A 15,189-nucleotide genomic window follows, 5' to 3' on the forward strand; every position below is an offset into this window, starting at 1 on the left:
AAGAAAAGCGGCCACGTGCTTGAATCTCTGACTAGGCCCAAAACCTGATTTCACCACTTAAACAAAGTGTGTGATCCTGGCCAAATCATTTAATCTTGCTGTGCCTTAACTACAAAAATTGGGAGTCCTGCGAAATAACCCACCTAACAATGGGACCCATTTAGGGGGTCATTTATCTCCCAGGGCAAGATTTACGCATTGATTTTCACCTCATTTGCCAGTCCAGGGGATTTTCAAGGTTTTTTTTTTGTTTAAAAGGTTTTTCTTGAAAGAAATAGGCATACATGGCTAGAAATACTCATTACAGACATATTAAAATATGTGTTAATCATATGGAAGAGGTGTAAGAAAATTGATCTGCGAGCAATTATTTTACACAAAAAAGGTGCCAAGCATACCTTAATAACAAGAGAATAACATATGAGAGACAAGGATTTTTGTAAAAATAGGGCAATGGGTAAGAAAGACAACGCTAGGAAAAAACGACTGGCTCCCGTAGGTTCCCAGAACAAAACGTATGTGCCCCCGACCTTATATGCTCCACTTTTGCAAAACGAACGCATAGCCGCCATCGTCTGATTTAGATGATGACAGGTATGCATTACATTCTTATGGAATCCCCCAGTTTTTAGCAACTGGTAACAGATTGCGGATTCCCTAGGAATTTACGGAAGTGCCTCATGCCATGTAATAAACGACAGGAGGCATGCGAGGAATGGTAACATGCCGGTGTAAGGGAGAGTTTGCTCTCTCTCTGCAACTGGCAGAGGGAAGAAAAAGACCCCCCTTCTGAACAAAAAGTAGGAATGGCATGTTGCCCTCAGGAAAGTCTGCAGAGCAACTCATTCGGAGGATCAGGTGTGAAGCTAAACTGCACACGAATCTGGCCATTGCTTCATTTATGCCGCCACCCTATGACCTGCAACAGGTTTCATGGGGAATGTGAGAATTTATCAGTGACCTTCAGCTTCGAGCAACCTAGGTTATCCATATATCATACTTATTAGTTGTCTTTCTGACCCTTCTTTTCTCCAAACCCTGCCAACATGTACACATCACAATCTTAGTTCCAAAACAGTGCAAAATCAGTCTGTGATTGATGGACATCTTTGAGAGTTGGCTGCATTGTGTTGACAGAATCAAATGTCAAGCAAATCACTTAAATGTACACCATTAGCTTGAGCTTTTTGTTGGATTCATTAATTGTAAAGTTTCAGTGAGCCAAGGTCCCAAGGCCCAAGCTCGAAAAAAAATTACTTACACAGAATTAAAAAAAAAGGGTAAAAATATGATTGGGAGCATGATATGTGGGGAGTGAGACAACAAGAAAGTGATACAAATAGATGGTGACACACAAAGAGCAAGACACACATAGCAAGTGAGACAAATAGAAACGTACGTGACTGGATGGGGAGAGAGGGTACATGTCCGATCCGATAGCACAGCGAGTAGAGCTCAGCCTTTCATCCTTCCGAGGTCGATAAATGAGCATCACACACTGTGGGTAATAATAAGCAGGGCTCAGAAGCCTGAGGGTTCGTAGCACTATATAAATGCTAAATTATTATTATTATGTAACAGAAATGGTCAGGGAGACCATGCAGGGCCTTGGCACAAGAGCAATGTTTGGACCTTTGACAGGCCTGAGCCCTGGCCCACTTAAAGCCTAGATTGGTGAGTACCTGCACTTCTTTTTTTCTATTTAGAGCACTGATTAAACCACAATTCGGCCTGATCTGATGGAGGTGCCTGTGTTTGCCTTGTGTTGATATACGTGCCCGATGGGGAGGGCTGCTGTCTGATGGGTGTAAATGTTCCTTATGGGGGAAGCTAGTATGCGCCTGATGGAAATAAACTAGTCTGCGCCTGCCAGGGTGACTCTGCTAGATAGCTGTGGCGTGCCACATGAGGGGACTGTGCCTGATAGGGTGACCGTGCCTGCTTGGAGTAACTGGGTTTAATGGAGGTGATAGCGCCTAATGGGAAAGCTATTCCCCATTATTTTTGGATGGGGTAATTGTGCCTGTTTGGGTGAGTTTCCTTAATGTGTCTGTGTGTGATAAAAAGGGACTGGGTCTGATAGGGTAATTGTTCCTGTTGGGGGCGAATGTGTCTTAGGGGGACATTATTTTTGGACACATGGTGGTGGCTGTGACAGAAAGTGGTGGCTATGCACACGGGAGGAGCTGTGATGGATGCGCCGAGATGCCCCAGGGTTAGGCGCGCTTTACAAATGTCTAAATAAATAAATAAATAAGTGGATGGGGTAGTTGTATCTGACATAGGTGAATGTGCTTGATGTCTATACACTGTACTTGTTGGGGTCTTTATTATAATGCATGATGAGTGTGACTGGACGGGGCAGGGTGACTATTTGACAGTACCGCCCACCATGACCTTTAGAGGTGACTTTACATTGTATGATAGAACTGGTATTTTGCTATAATGCCCAATGGGGTGGCACTGTGACGTGGCTATGAGTCTGTGCTTAATGAGAGGTACTCTGCTTGATGGGTGTGCAGCTGTGCTTAGTGAGTACTACTACTCTTGGTGGCCATTGTAGGAAGTAGGCTCTGCTCCATCCTGAGGTCCAGGGGCTAGCCCGGGAAACTCCCAGATCTGTTCCCAAGCCGGGTTCTCACGCACGAGCTGCCCACTCATTGCTAGGCAGTATGCAGACCCGGCCACAGCCTATTCAGGAGCTGTCCACATTGGTATATATGTCTTGCAATTTACAGGCATTTTGACAAATGAAATCAGCCGAATCCAACTTCCACGAGGCACTCACATGGGTTTCTTGCTACATCGCTATCACAGACATGTTTCGAATTTAAAATTGTGGACATTCTTATATTCCCAAAATGCTCTTTGCTTTTATTCAAATCTCCGGGCTTGGGTTCCATGAAGAGATACTGTGTTGCATGTCCTCACCTGGGGCCACACTCCTAAGCCCCACCCATGCCTCCCCCAGCCCCACCCCACCTCCACCAGGAGATGAGTGTTCCCAGAGTACAGTTCTTCCATTTTAGCACTTGCTGAGTATGTGGCATATAGGCTGTTTGTGAAACTATACCCGATAGGCAGATTTTTCCATTGTAATGGCAGATAAGTAGTGCTGGGTCACGGGTTCGGGGCCCAAACAGTTAAGCCACCATTTCAGGCATTTTATTTATTTCTGTGTTTTTCTGTAGCAATGCATTGCGGCTTGTGGCCACGGCAAAGCACGTGTCCAGAAGGAGGAAGACCATTTGAAAATCAGGCTTGCTCCCACCCCAAAAGGGGCCGTCCAGCCCAAACTGCTACCTCACATCCCTTCTCTATGAGAACACAAGCAACCCCAAATATGTGTTGGCCTAATGGTGGCGGGGTCATCCCTGAGGTGTAGTTTGGTTTGCTTAGCTTGTCTGACCAAACCGGTTCCACTTGCAGAGAAATAAGAAAAACTGAAATGGTGATGGGTGGAATGTTTTGAAATAATCGAAACCAAGGGCATTGCTCTGGGCAACCCTCCAGACCATCATATTTCAGCCAGCCAAGCTATTACATAAGGGGAAAGACCATATGCAAATCAGGCTTGGTCTAACCCCAAAGGGAAAGTCCAGCCCAAGCTGCTGCACGAGGCAATAAGCAATGTCAGGCATGTTTCAAATCCAATGGGTGTCAGCAGTGAGGTGTAGCGTGGCTCTCTAGGCTCAGTAGGCTTAGAACCCAAGTCTGGGCATGTCTGTTCCACTTGGGGTCTCATAAGCAAAAGTGAAGGGAGATGGCTGAAAGGCTTTGAATTAATTATAACTGCAGGTATTTCTCAGGGCGATCCCTCTGGCTATTGAGTTTCACCCTGATAAGCATTACACAAGGGGAAAGACCATAGGCCAAAAGGAACTGCTAGTTCACATCTCTTCTGCCTGAGGCCACAAGCAGCCCCAGATACAGGTCCTTTGCTCACTGTGAGAAACCAATCTGCACCACACTGAGGCTGCCTAGCAAGAGCAGAACATGCTTTGGGTTGCTTGAGTTTCCATGCAGAGGTGACCTGGCCTAGCAGTTCTGGCTCCTTTGCTCCCATTGCTGGTAGTTGCAATACTGATTTGCATATGGCTGGCCCTCTTCTGCAATAGTGCAGAAAGGCTAAACAACAATGGCGTGGAAGGTTTCTCAGAGCAGTGCCAGTGGTTATGTTTAATTGAAAACCTTCCACCCATTATATCTTTTGTTTAGATTTCACACTTGACATGAAACGGACCGAAAGTTACTTCATAGCACTGTCTAACTCTTTTATCCAGCCCTGGTGGTTGTGAACTGCAATGCACCAATTACCACTTTTAGTTTTTCCTTCTCCTTAGGTATGGGTCTACAAATTGTTAAGTGGAAAGTGCTACTAGCGCCTACTTACTACATAAGGAAGGTACAATCTATTAAACCGCATAAGTGTGAGCGGCTCATCTGGATTTGATTCTTCGCATTCTTCCATGCACACATTACGAGTTGGGCGGTAGTCCTGTGGTAAATCTGCCGGATACCACCCAATAGAATTACTGTTACTGCCACTTGGTCCGCCGGTATTACCACTGGATTACAAGTGGCAGTGGGAGTCTAAGGGCCTCATTACACGGATGGCAGTAGGTATTTAACGTTACCGGTAATGGAATACCGGTAACGTTAAATGCCCATGCGGATTACGACCCGGCTCACCGCCATTAGCGGCACCGCTAATTACGGTGCCACTAATAGCGGTCAGTCCGCGTGCGCGCGACCCGCCAACCCGTAAATAACAAATCACAAGGACAGTGCACATGGCAATAGCGCCATGGTAAATAGCCCAAAACCCCTTACCGGCATGGCGGCAATACCGCCATCGCGAACCACCCGTTAAAAGAACTAAGCAGTGTCAACACCTGCCACAGGTGGCCAAAATCAGCACAGGTGGAGGCAATGGAGACTGTGGCTGCTCAAAAGAAGCACACCACACCCCTTCCCACACCCCTTCCCACACCAAGATGGTTCCAATACTGGCAGCATTACATGGCCTGGAGGACCTGATTGCAGCGCTGCTGCTACAACAACAGGCTGCACAGAGGAGAGGCAGGAGGAGGACGAGGGCCAGACAGGCACAGCAAGCACCACCACGCCACCTAATCATACCACAGAGGCACCCACCAATTCCCCGGATCAGAGCCAGTCCATTTAACCTAACACCTGAGCAGATACACACCCTGTACCGTCTGGACCGGGACACCATCACCAGCATCGTGGACATGATACACAACGACATTGTGAGCCTCATAGATATCCGAACTGCCATCCCCCCTCTACTCAAGGTGGTGACAGTGCTCCACTTCCTGGCCACAGGAACCTACCAGCATACAGTGGGCCAGATGCATGGCATCTCCCAAACAGTATTCTCACGCATACTGAACCAGGTACTCGATGCCCTCCTGAAGCATGCACCCGAACACATATCCATGCCAGGGACTGCCCAGGAGATTGCAAACACCAAAGTTGGCTTCTATTCACTGGCAGGCATCCCAACTTGCATTGGGGCCATCGACTGTACACATGTGGAATTGGTCGTCCCACATCACAATAAAGTAGTCTACCGAAACAGGAAGCAATTCCACTCCATCAATGTCCAAATGGTATGTGACGCAAACAAGATAATCACACATTGCTGTGCCCGATTTCCAGGATCTACCCATGATTCCATGGTCCTGCGGAACTCAACTATCCCCCGCTACATGGAGCGACAAATGGGACAACGTTTGTGGCTACTTGGTGAGTTCCATGCTAAGCACATGGCAGTGTGATTGGGGGGGGATAGATAGATACTCCAACTGGGTGTGCATTGGGGGGGTAGATAGATACTCCAACTGGATGTGCATTGGGGGGGTAGATAGATACTCCAACTGGGTGTAGCCTGTAGTCCGTCACCCAAATGCACTTACAGATGTACGCCAATGGGCAACTGTGAGGGCAGCAACGTACTTGGGATGAACGGACATGCAAGTATATGCCACACAACAGAGCTGACAACCCAAATCTGGTGACATCAAACATCAATCCTCATCCACATTGCACGACACTCCACGCCACGAAATACACAAATGTCATCCATGCCGCCAACATAGTCATGCAGCATTCCTACAGCACAACATCAACAATGCATTGTGCCCTTGGCTGCATGCAAAGGTATACCCCCTAGCTATGGCAATGCACCACAAACCCATGGCACCACTGAAGCGTTGCCTCTCAGCATGGCAACAGCAATGTCGGAAGGTGTAACGCTCACCTGGTTCCCACGGGGGCGCTGGTCTAGTCTGGATTGCTGTGCCCTCTTCTAGCGTGATGCGCAGGACCCGGAACACCGATTGGACAGGACCTCCAAATCGTGCTTGCCTGGCCCGTAGGAATATCCTTCTGCAGATGAGAAAGGGGATTAACAGTCTGCAGAATAGTGTGCTAGCTCCCCCCTTTCCCCCTTCGTTCCTCTCCAACTTCCTCCAAAACCCGGTTTAAGCTCACCTTATGGTTTGGAAGGATGAACTCTCCATCCTGCTTCTGGTGCAGGGGCGCGCGTTCGTCCAGTTACTTCACTGGTTTTCAGAATGGCGCTGGCAAAATCCACTTGACTTTCCTGAGCAATGCGCCGTAAGTATGAAAGTTCAAAGTTCAAGTGAGGCCCCCTTTATGTTGTCTTTCTAACCTGTGATCTGTCCTTTTTTTCAGGTGCAGAATGAAGGCGATGCGTCGAGGGGTTAAACTGCCGAGGTGAGTAGTGATGAGGGCGATCCCACTAAATGTCCTTATCATTCCCCAGAAATGTCTCTTGTCCTTTCCCCATAGGGGCCGGGGTACGGTACCTGCCAACGGGGCGGCGCCGACCCGAAATGTGGAAGAAAAGCCGGTAAGTATTATGGCTGTTAATCAGGCTTTCCTTCTGTGTTCCTTCTGCTCACCTTTTGTTTCTTCCTCTCTCCCCTAGGTGCAGAGATGTGGCGTCCGATGCGGACAGCCGCGATGGAGCCGGGAGATGTCTCGAGGACAGGTGAGTGAAGCATGGCGCTGCAGCGAGCAACGCAATGCTTTTAAACGGAAGTCTTTCTTCAGGGATGCTGGCGAGAAGATTCCGGATGCAGGTAAGAAGTTTGAAATAGTCCTTGGTTTTCACCTTTCTCTTCTCTTCCTTCCTTGCAGGTCTTCCAGGTTCGAGGCGGGCGTGGCTGGAGTCCAGGAGCAGAAGCAGACACGGTGAGCGTTAAGCTGCAGGAAGCAGAACAACGCGAAGCATGAGCTGCTGTCTGGGCGTGGCTTAAATAGCCTCCAAAGAAGTCCCAGGTATGTATCCTTCCCCAACTAGGTATGTATCCTTCCCTGGCCACGCCCGAGTGAGAAAATAGTCCCTATGAAAAAATAGTCCCTTTCAGGTCTCAGGGAGACCTGAAGCGTGCAGCATGGTCTGCATCAGGTAAGTGCACAAAACACATCCCTTTATGAGCCTGGCGCCTATGGCACCAGGACTGATGTCCAACATGAGCCTGGCGCCAAAGGCGCCAGGACTGAGACCAAAGAGCCCCTATAAGGGGCCGCTGGGCTTTTACCCGAGGGCATGATGCCTGCTTCCGGGGGTGCTGGGCCAGGCCTGGTGCTCCGGGTTTAGGCATCATGACAGCACTCCCCCCCAAGGCCCCTCCCAAGGTCGTTCCTTCTGGAGGTTTTGGTTTGTTTGGGAAATTCCGATGGAACCTTTTTACCAGCCGAGGTGCATGTACGTGATCACTGGGTTCCCAAGACCTTTCCTGAGGCCCGTACCCTTTCCAATCAATTAGATAGAAAAGTTTTGATTTTGAGATCTTAGAATCCAAAATGTTCTTCACCTCGAATTCAGGCTCCCCATCTATCTGAATCGGTTCTGGTGGCTTTGTTAATCTGGTTCCTGGGTGCACTGGTTTCAAAAGTGACACATGAAAAATGGGGTGAATCCGCATGTTAGCTGGTAGATCGAGCTTGACTGCCACTGGGTTGATTATAGCTTTGATCGAGTAAGGGCCTAAATACCTTGGATTAAAAGTTCGAGGCCCCTTGAGTGATAGGTGTTTGGTAGCCAACCAAACTTGATCCCCTATTTGGTATGGAGGCGCCTCTCTTCGATGCAGATCCGCATTCTTTTTGTATTTCCCTTTCGCATGTTGCAAATGTGCAGTTGCATCCTTGAAGGCTTGAGTAATCGTAGAATTCAAATGGTCCACTGCGGGCATTTCAAGGCTCAGAGGTGAGTCCAAGCCTGAAGTACGAGGGTGATGTCCATATAGGGTATAAAAGGGGCTCTGACCAGTTCCAGAGTGTATCGAGTTATTGTATGCATATTCAGCCGCCCATAAAATGTCCTTCCAATTACCCTCCGATTGGTGCAACATACATCGTAGATATTGTTCAAGGGTCTGGTTCGTTCTCTCCGTCTGACCATCGGTCTGTGGGTGGTGGCTGGTCGAGAGTCTTACGTCGATTTGTGCCAGTTGACAACACTTTTTCCAAAAATGAGAAATAAACTGGCTTCCCCGATCAGAGACTAGTATGGACGGGAATCCATGCAAACGGATGATATTTTCGAGGAATTCCTTGGCAAGAACAAAGGCTGAAGGTAATCCTTTCAACGGAATAAAGTGGGCCATTTTGGAAAATAAATTCACCACGACCAGAATAGTATTGTAACCATTCTAAGAGGGCAGGTCCATGATAAAATCTAGTGACAGGGTGTGCCAAGGTGCTGGTGGAATGTCTAAGGGCTGAAGAAGACCGGCGGGTCTTGTCTTTTGACCTTTAATTTGGGCACAAACTCCACAGGACATCACAAAAGTTTTAATATCCTTTCGCCAGGAAGGCCACCAGAATTGTCGTTTAACCTTTTCCTCTGTTTTGGCAATGCCAGGATGTCCTTCCATCAGGGTATAATGATGACGGGAAATAACCAGTTCTTGCAATTCCTTTTCTGGCAAAAATAAGCGTCCTTGCAAGTAATCTAAGCCATCCTTGACTGAAAAGGTAGACCTTTTGATCCAATCCTGCAAGGCTGGAGAGTCCAGGAATTGTTTCACTCGTGCTTGAATGTCTTCAAGGGCTTGTAAAGTGGTTATCCCCAAAATTCTTTGTTCGGGAATTATCGGCACAGGTTCTGAGTTTGTGTCTATTTCTTCCATTCCAATTCGGGATAGAGCGTCCGCCTTACCATTCTTATAGCCGGGGCGGTAGGTGATTACAAAATCGAACTCAGCAAAGAACAAAGCCCATCGGAGCTTTCGAGACGATTGAGCCTTGGCAGTTTTTAAATATTGTAAATTTCGGTAATCAATGATCACGGTGATGGTATGCCGGGCGCTGAGGAGATAATGCCGCCAAGCCTTAAAGGCGGACTTAATGGCTAATAGTTCCTTATCGGTGACCGCATAATTTATCTCCGGCGGCGGGAACTTTCTGGACCAAAATGCTACGGGGTGCAGTTGGTTGGTTTCAGGGTCTCCCTGAGACAGGACAGCTCCCATGGCTAAGCTGGACGCGTCGGTTTCGACTATATATGGGAGATCGGGACGCGGGTGCTTCAAAATAGGCGCAGACGCGAACTTAGCTTTCAACTCCTGAAAGGCCTGTTCGGCTTCCTCGGTCCATTCAAAACGTTTATTTCTTCGCAAGAGTGCAGTGATGGGTTGCACCACACGTGAAAACTCCGGGATAAACCTGCGATAAAAGTTGGCAAAACCAAGCATGCTTTGGACACCTTTCACCGAACTAGGTGATGGCCATTTGAGGATGGCATCCACTTTCCGTGAATCCATTCGGACCCCTTTAGGTGTCAGGATGAATCCGAGAAACTCAACCTCGGTGGTATGGAAAACACATTTTTCCAGCTTGGCAAACAGTTTGTGCTGGCGCAGTTTCTCTAGGACGGCCCTGACATGCTTTCTGTGATCAGATTCCGAAGAGGAGTACACAAGAATGTCATCGATATACACGACAACACAGACATCGATGAGTTCCCAAAGGACATAGTTCATGAAGAATTGGAAGGCTGCAGGCGCGTTGCACAACCCGAAAGGCATCACCTGGTATTCGAATAGTCCATATTTTGTACGGAAGGCCGTTTTCCATTCGTCGCCTTCTTTTACTCGTACCAGATGATAAGCCCCCCGGAGATCTAACTTGGTGTATACGCAAGCGTCCTTCACCTGGTCAAGGAGTTCAGGGATCAGAGGCAGAGGGTAACGATTTTTAACAGTTATCTGGTTCAATGCGCGGTAATCGATACAAGTTCTAAGGTCGCCTTCTTTTTTAGGCACGAAGAACAAAGCTGAGGATGCCGGTGACTTTGACGGGCGAATGAAACCATTGGCGAGGTATTGATCTAAATATTGTCTCAAATGCAGATTCTCTGGTTCAGTAAGGGTGTAAATCCTGCTACAAGGGGGTTGTGCTCCGGGCACCAGATCGATTTGGCAATCGTACGATCTGTGGGGAGGTAACGTGTTGGCCTGTTCCTTTTGGAAGACGTCCTGAAAGTCTTGGTACTCGGGAGGTAGTTGCATGGGGACAGAGGTTACTTATGCTAGATTAATCTTTGGATTTTCTGGGTAGCAGGTTTGTGCACAATCCGGGAAGGTTATTCTCTTCGCTCGCCAATCAATTCGAGGATTATGTGTCTCTAACCAAGGGATTCCGAGAATAAGCTGAAACTGTGGAGCCTTGATTACATCAAACACAACTGCCTCCCGATGGCCATCCAGACCTACAAGTGTCACCTCAGCTGTGGAATGTGTTACCGGTCCAGAGGCAATTTCGGTTCCATCTACTGTGGTGATGACATCTTTGTTGGTTTTAGGATGCAGAGGGAGGTTTATCCTAGAGACCAATTCTCGATCCACATAGTTTCCTATAGCCCCGCTATCGATGTATGCCTTTATAGCATGCAACCGTTTAGGTTGTTCCGGATCTAGGAGGACCATTGGCACAATGAAATGCGAGGTCTGAGAGTTAGTTTTCAAGCTCGGCAAGCGGACCCCTACGCTTGCCGGGCGTGGTCGTTTCCCGATACAGAGTTTCCATGGATCTTATCAGCGGCTCCTACCACCTCCATGGGCGGCTTAACCGGGCAATCTCGTAGAAAGTGTCCGGAGGACCCACAATAAAGGCATAATTGCATCTGTCGTCTTCTTTCCTGTTCTTTTTGAGTTAGGGGTCCTTTAACCCCTCCGATTTGCATAGGCTCCGAGCCATCAGCCCCCTTGGGGTTAGCGTGGGTCTTGGCCAACACCCGGGTTTCAAACTTGGACCGATCTGCTTTTCTGTTTTGCAGCCTGTGATCCAATTGGACCACTAAGTTTATATATTCAGTGCATTCTTGGGGCGGATTTACAACTTGTGCCAGGACATCTTTAAGTTCTCCGCGTAGACCTCGATAGAATAACGTGATTCTTTTATCCTCTGGCCAACCAGTTTCCACAATTAGTCTATTCAAGGTTGCAATGTAGGATAGAAGGTCTTGATTGCCCTGTCGCAGAGATAGAAGTTCGTCATGCAGAGCCTGTCCCTGGGAGTGTCGAGCAAATAACCTTTCCATGCTTGTTTGAAATCCTTGAAAATCACGAAGAATCGGGTCATCTTGAGTTACCAGTGGGACTGACCAATCGGCAGCACAGCCGCTGAGATATGACAACACAAAGGCTACCTTGGTCTGATCATTAGGGAAGGCCCCAGGTCTGCATAGGAAGTGCAAACGACACTGATTCATGAATACGGCGAATCGTTTGGGGTCTCCAGCAAAGCGTTCAGGTGGGGCCAGCGGAATGTTTCCAGGTAGATTAATCTGCACCGGGTTACTGGAAACCACAGGAGCGGGGTTCCCCCCAGAACCGGGTAAAGGAGTTTGTCCAGCTTGACCTTGCAAAAGCTGTCTAGCCAGGTCATCAGCTCTATCCTTTATTACAATCACTTCCCTCCTGAGGGCACTAGTCTCTTGACGAGCGGCGTGTACTTCGGCCCGTAATTCCCCCAGTAATTGGGCCAAATGGTCAGTTTCGGAAGTTTCCATAGCGCCTGGGTGGGAATTTGTAGGAAGGCTTCGCGTTCTGTAACGCTCACCTGGTTCCCACGGGGGCGCTGGTCTAGTCTGGATTGCTGTGGCCTCTTCTAGCGTGATGCGCAGGACCCGGAACACCGATTGGACAGGACCTCCAAATCGTGCTTGCCTGGCCCTAGGAATATCCTTCTGCAGATGAGAAAGGGGATTAACAGTCTGCAGAATAGTGTGCTAGCCCCCCCCTTTCCCCCTTCGTTCCTCTCTAACTTCCTCCAAACCCCGGTTTAAGCTCACCTTATGGTTTGGAAGGATGAACTCTCCATCCTGCTTCTGGTGCAGGGGCGCGCGTTCGTCCAGTTACTTCACTGGTTTTCAGAATGGCGCTGGCAAAATCCACTTGACTTTCCTGAGCGACGGGGCGGCGCCGACCCGAAATGTGGAAGAAAAGCCGGTAAGTATTATGGCTGTTAATCAGGCTTTCCTTCTGTGTTCCTTCTGCTCACCTTTTGTTTCTTCCTCTCTCCCCTAGGTGCAGAGATGTGGCGTCCGATGCTGACAGCCGCGATGGAGCCGGGAGATGTCTCGAGGACAGGTGAGTGAAGCGTGGCGCTGCAGCGAGCAACGCAATGCTTTTAAATGGAAGTCTTTCTTCAGGGATGCTGGCGAGAAGATTCCGGATGCAGGTAAGAAGTTTGAAATAGTCCTTGGTTTTCACCTTTCTCTTCTCTTCCTTCCTTGCAGGTCTTCCAGGTTCGAGGCGGGCGTGGCTGGAGTCCAGGAGCAGACACGGTGAGCGTTAAGCTGCAGGAAGCAGAACAACGCGCATGAGCTGCTGTCTGGGCGTGGCTTAAATAGCCTCCAAAGAAGTCCCAGGTTTGTATCCTTCCCCAACTAGGTATGTATCCTTCCCTGGCCACGCCTGAGTGAATAAATAGTCCCTATGAAATAATAGTCCCTTTCAGGTCTCAGGTCTGCATCAGGTAAGTGCACAAAACACCTCCCTTTATGAGCCTGGCGCCTATGGCTTATTCCCATTTTGCTTATTCCATTAAAAGTGCAGAACTAGAGGCGCCAGAATGGCAAGAAAAAAGAATCTGGAATGACAGCTGAAGCGGTATTCAGAATCTGGGGTAATGATGAAGAGCACAGTTCGTGTGCAGCACTTTGATCACCCAATCATCCCTCGTGTGAGGTGAGGGAGGTGCAACCTGTACTGCTTGCTTCCCATTTGCGTTCCCAATACAAGTGCAGGTCTAAAAGTGACAGAAAATAAAAGAGGACATCCCGGATGTCCTGTTGGCACTGTCATGGGAGATCTGGAGATGTCTGTTTGCTTTCTTGTAAGGTGTCTGATTTAGCCACCCTCAAGGATGGAAATTGCAACGATGAATTACAAGAAAAAAAAGAGTTACTTTCTTTATGCAAACAAGAAAACCACTTGGTAAATGTGTCTTCTAAACATATAGGGAATCACTGTGCTGGGAATTTTGCTTTGCATTGCATATGAGCCAATTATGTTAGCAACTGAACTTTAAGGATCAGATTCACAGAACGTTTTCGCCATTATAGAACACTTCTGTGAATCAGGCCCTAACACTTGACATGGTGATCTGCACACCAAAAGGTGACTAGTTGTGAACTTGCCCTTACAAACCTTTGTCTAAAGTGATGCCTTTCAGCTAAGAACATGGCTGCCAATGACAGCTTTGCCAAGAACAGACTGACTGACACTGCAAATGAGAGCAGACAGCAGGAATCTTGAGTGAACACTGCCTTGAAGTTGCGATGATTCCAAGCACCTAGAGCCCCAGGTCACTAGTTTTTAGTGGTACTTAGGTCCCATGGGCCCATAGACCCTGCCGCCGGTGCGTGTGATGCTACTGCCCACCTGTCCTTGTGTGGCTGCACAGGTCGAAGTGTATAAAAAGAAGTAGTGAACTAGGTTCCCTGCTGCCCTGCCCCAGCTCCCTATAAAACACATTTCAACACCCCCTCCCGCGCACAATACAAACACCCAAACAAATGCACCTGCTATTTAAGGTAACGTTCAGTGCAGTGCAAGCTTCAACTGCTTCCTACGTTGAATGGTTTCTGTTTAAAATAAAAGTATAGGAACAGTAAAACTTAATTTAAAAAAGTATAGGAGCACCGCTCCCAACCTCTCTCGCACACTTCGACCACTGCTCTCCTGGGTCTCTCGGCCTTTTCCTCCTTGCAGGAGAATGGGACAGAAACTTGGCGGGGTCTCTCAGAGGGGTCTATGCTGTTTGTTGCAGTCTGCAGATGGGACAGACATGAGGACATCAGCCTTTCTAAGAAGGTTGGGATGCTGCCTTAGCCATCACTCTTTCTGGCTGTCCTTGTCCTTCGCTGTCTGCTTCCCCCTCAAGCCGGCAGAGCCCGGGGAGGGGCCCAACCGACAGCTTTACCGTAGGTATGAGGTAGATTTTCCTGGAATGGAAATCTGGGGTGGTACATTTTGATGGTCAGTTCTACATTTCGTGTATTTCTGGCCCTGTTCCTGCGCACTCTTACTTCTTCACCCAGTATCCAGTTCGCAATTTCTGAGACAAGTAACAAGCCACCCGCAGCCTTAAGAGCGATAAGTGTCTCTCACCTGTGCCCTGGTGACAGGACAAGCCACCATTGGCACAAGGCTCCATGACTCCAGCATCTCTCTCTCCGCCGTTCTTTCCAGGATCCAGGGAACAGCCCTGGCCGCAGATGGCCCCCAAGCTCTCATCACTCTCGCTGTCCATCTTGTCAGCTACCAACCTTTTTCTGTTCAAGGGAAAGAAGATTGTGCTCCGTTACATGCCGCTGTTATTGCTCTGTGTCGTACAAAAAGGAAACCACCCTATTTTTTTCTTGACCCGTTCCCTTTTTGCGCCTTGGTTGAGGAACTCGAAAACGGAATAGAAGGATGTTGTGGTATGGCCGGCTAGTGTGTAATACTTCCTGTTTGGTGTCTAAGAGCAACTTCGAGCGAGGCCTGCCCACTTTAGAGACTCTCGCAAGGCCATGCTGCATGGTGTAGAAAGGATGTCTAGGAAAGCGGGTTGCTCGGAATCTTTAGATTATTCACTTATGCCAAACCCAGGGGACTACTTTCAGAACATCTCTTCATT

The 15,189-nt window shown here is 48.4% G+C and overlaps 1 protein-coding gene across 2 annotated transcripts in view; it reads right to left on the reverse strand.

Annotated features, from left to right (window-relative positions):
- PEAK3 (PEAK family member 3) overlaps positions 1-14,937 on the reverse strand; it is a 67,147-nt gene extending 52,210 nt beyond the window's left edge. The window contains exons 1-2 of one of the 2 annotated variants that reach the window (XM_069649529.1): positions 14,679-14,813; positions 1,400-1,498 (exon numbers count right to left, since the gene is read on the reverse strand). Coding sequence is in view for 1 of the 2 variants with exons in the window: in XM_069649528.1 (XP_069505629.1) it covers positions 14,679-14,820 (142 nt within the window). In the remaining variant the exon portion in view is untranslated. Of the gene's footprint in view, positions 1-1,399; positions 1,499-14,678 lie in introns of both variants that reach the window. The other variant, XM_069649528.1, reaches the window with a different exon arrangement.
- Between the last annotated feature and the right edge of the window lie 252 nt (positions 14,938-15,189).

The sequence above is a fragment of the Ambystoma mexicanum genome, chromosome 1p (assembly GCF_040938575.1).
Source record: "Ambystoma mexicanum isolate Mex_15411 chromosome 1p, UKY_AmexF1_1, whole genome shotgun sequence".
In the NCBI taxonomy this organism is placed as follows: domain Eukaryota; kingdom Metazoa; phylum Chordata; class Amphibia; order Caudata; family Ambystomatidae; genus Ambystoma; species Ambystoma mexicanum.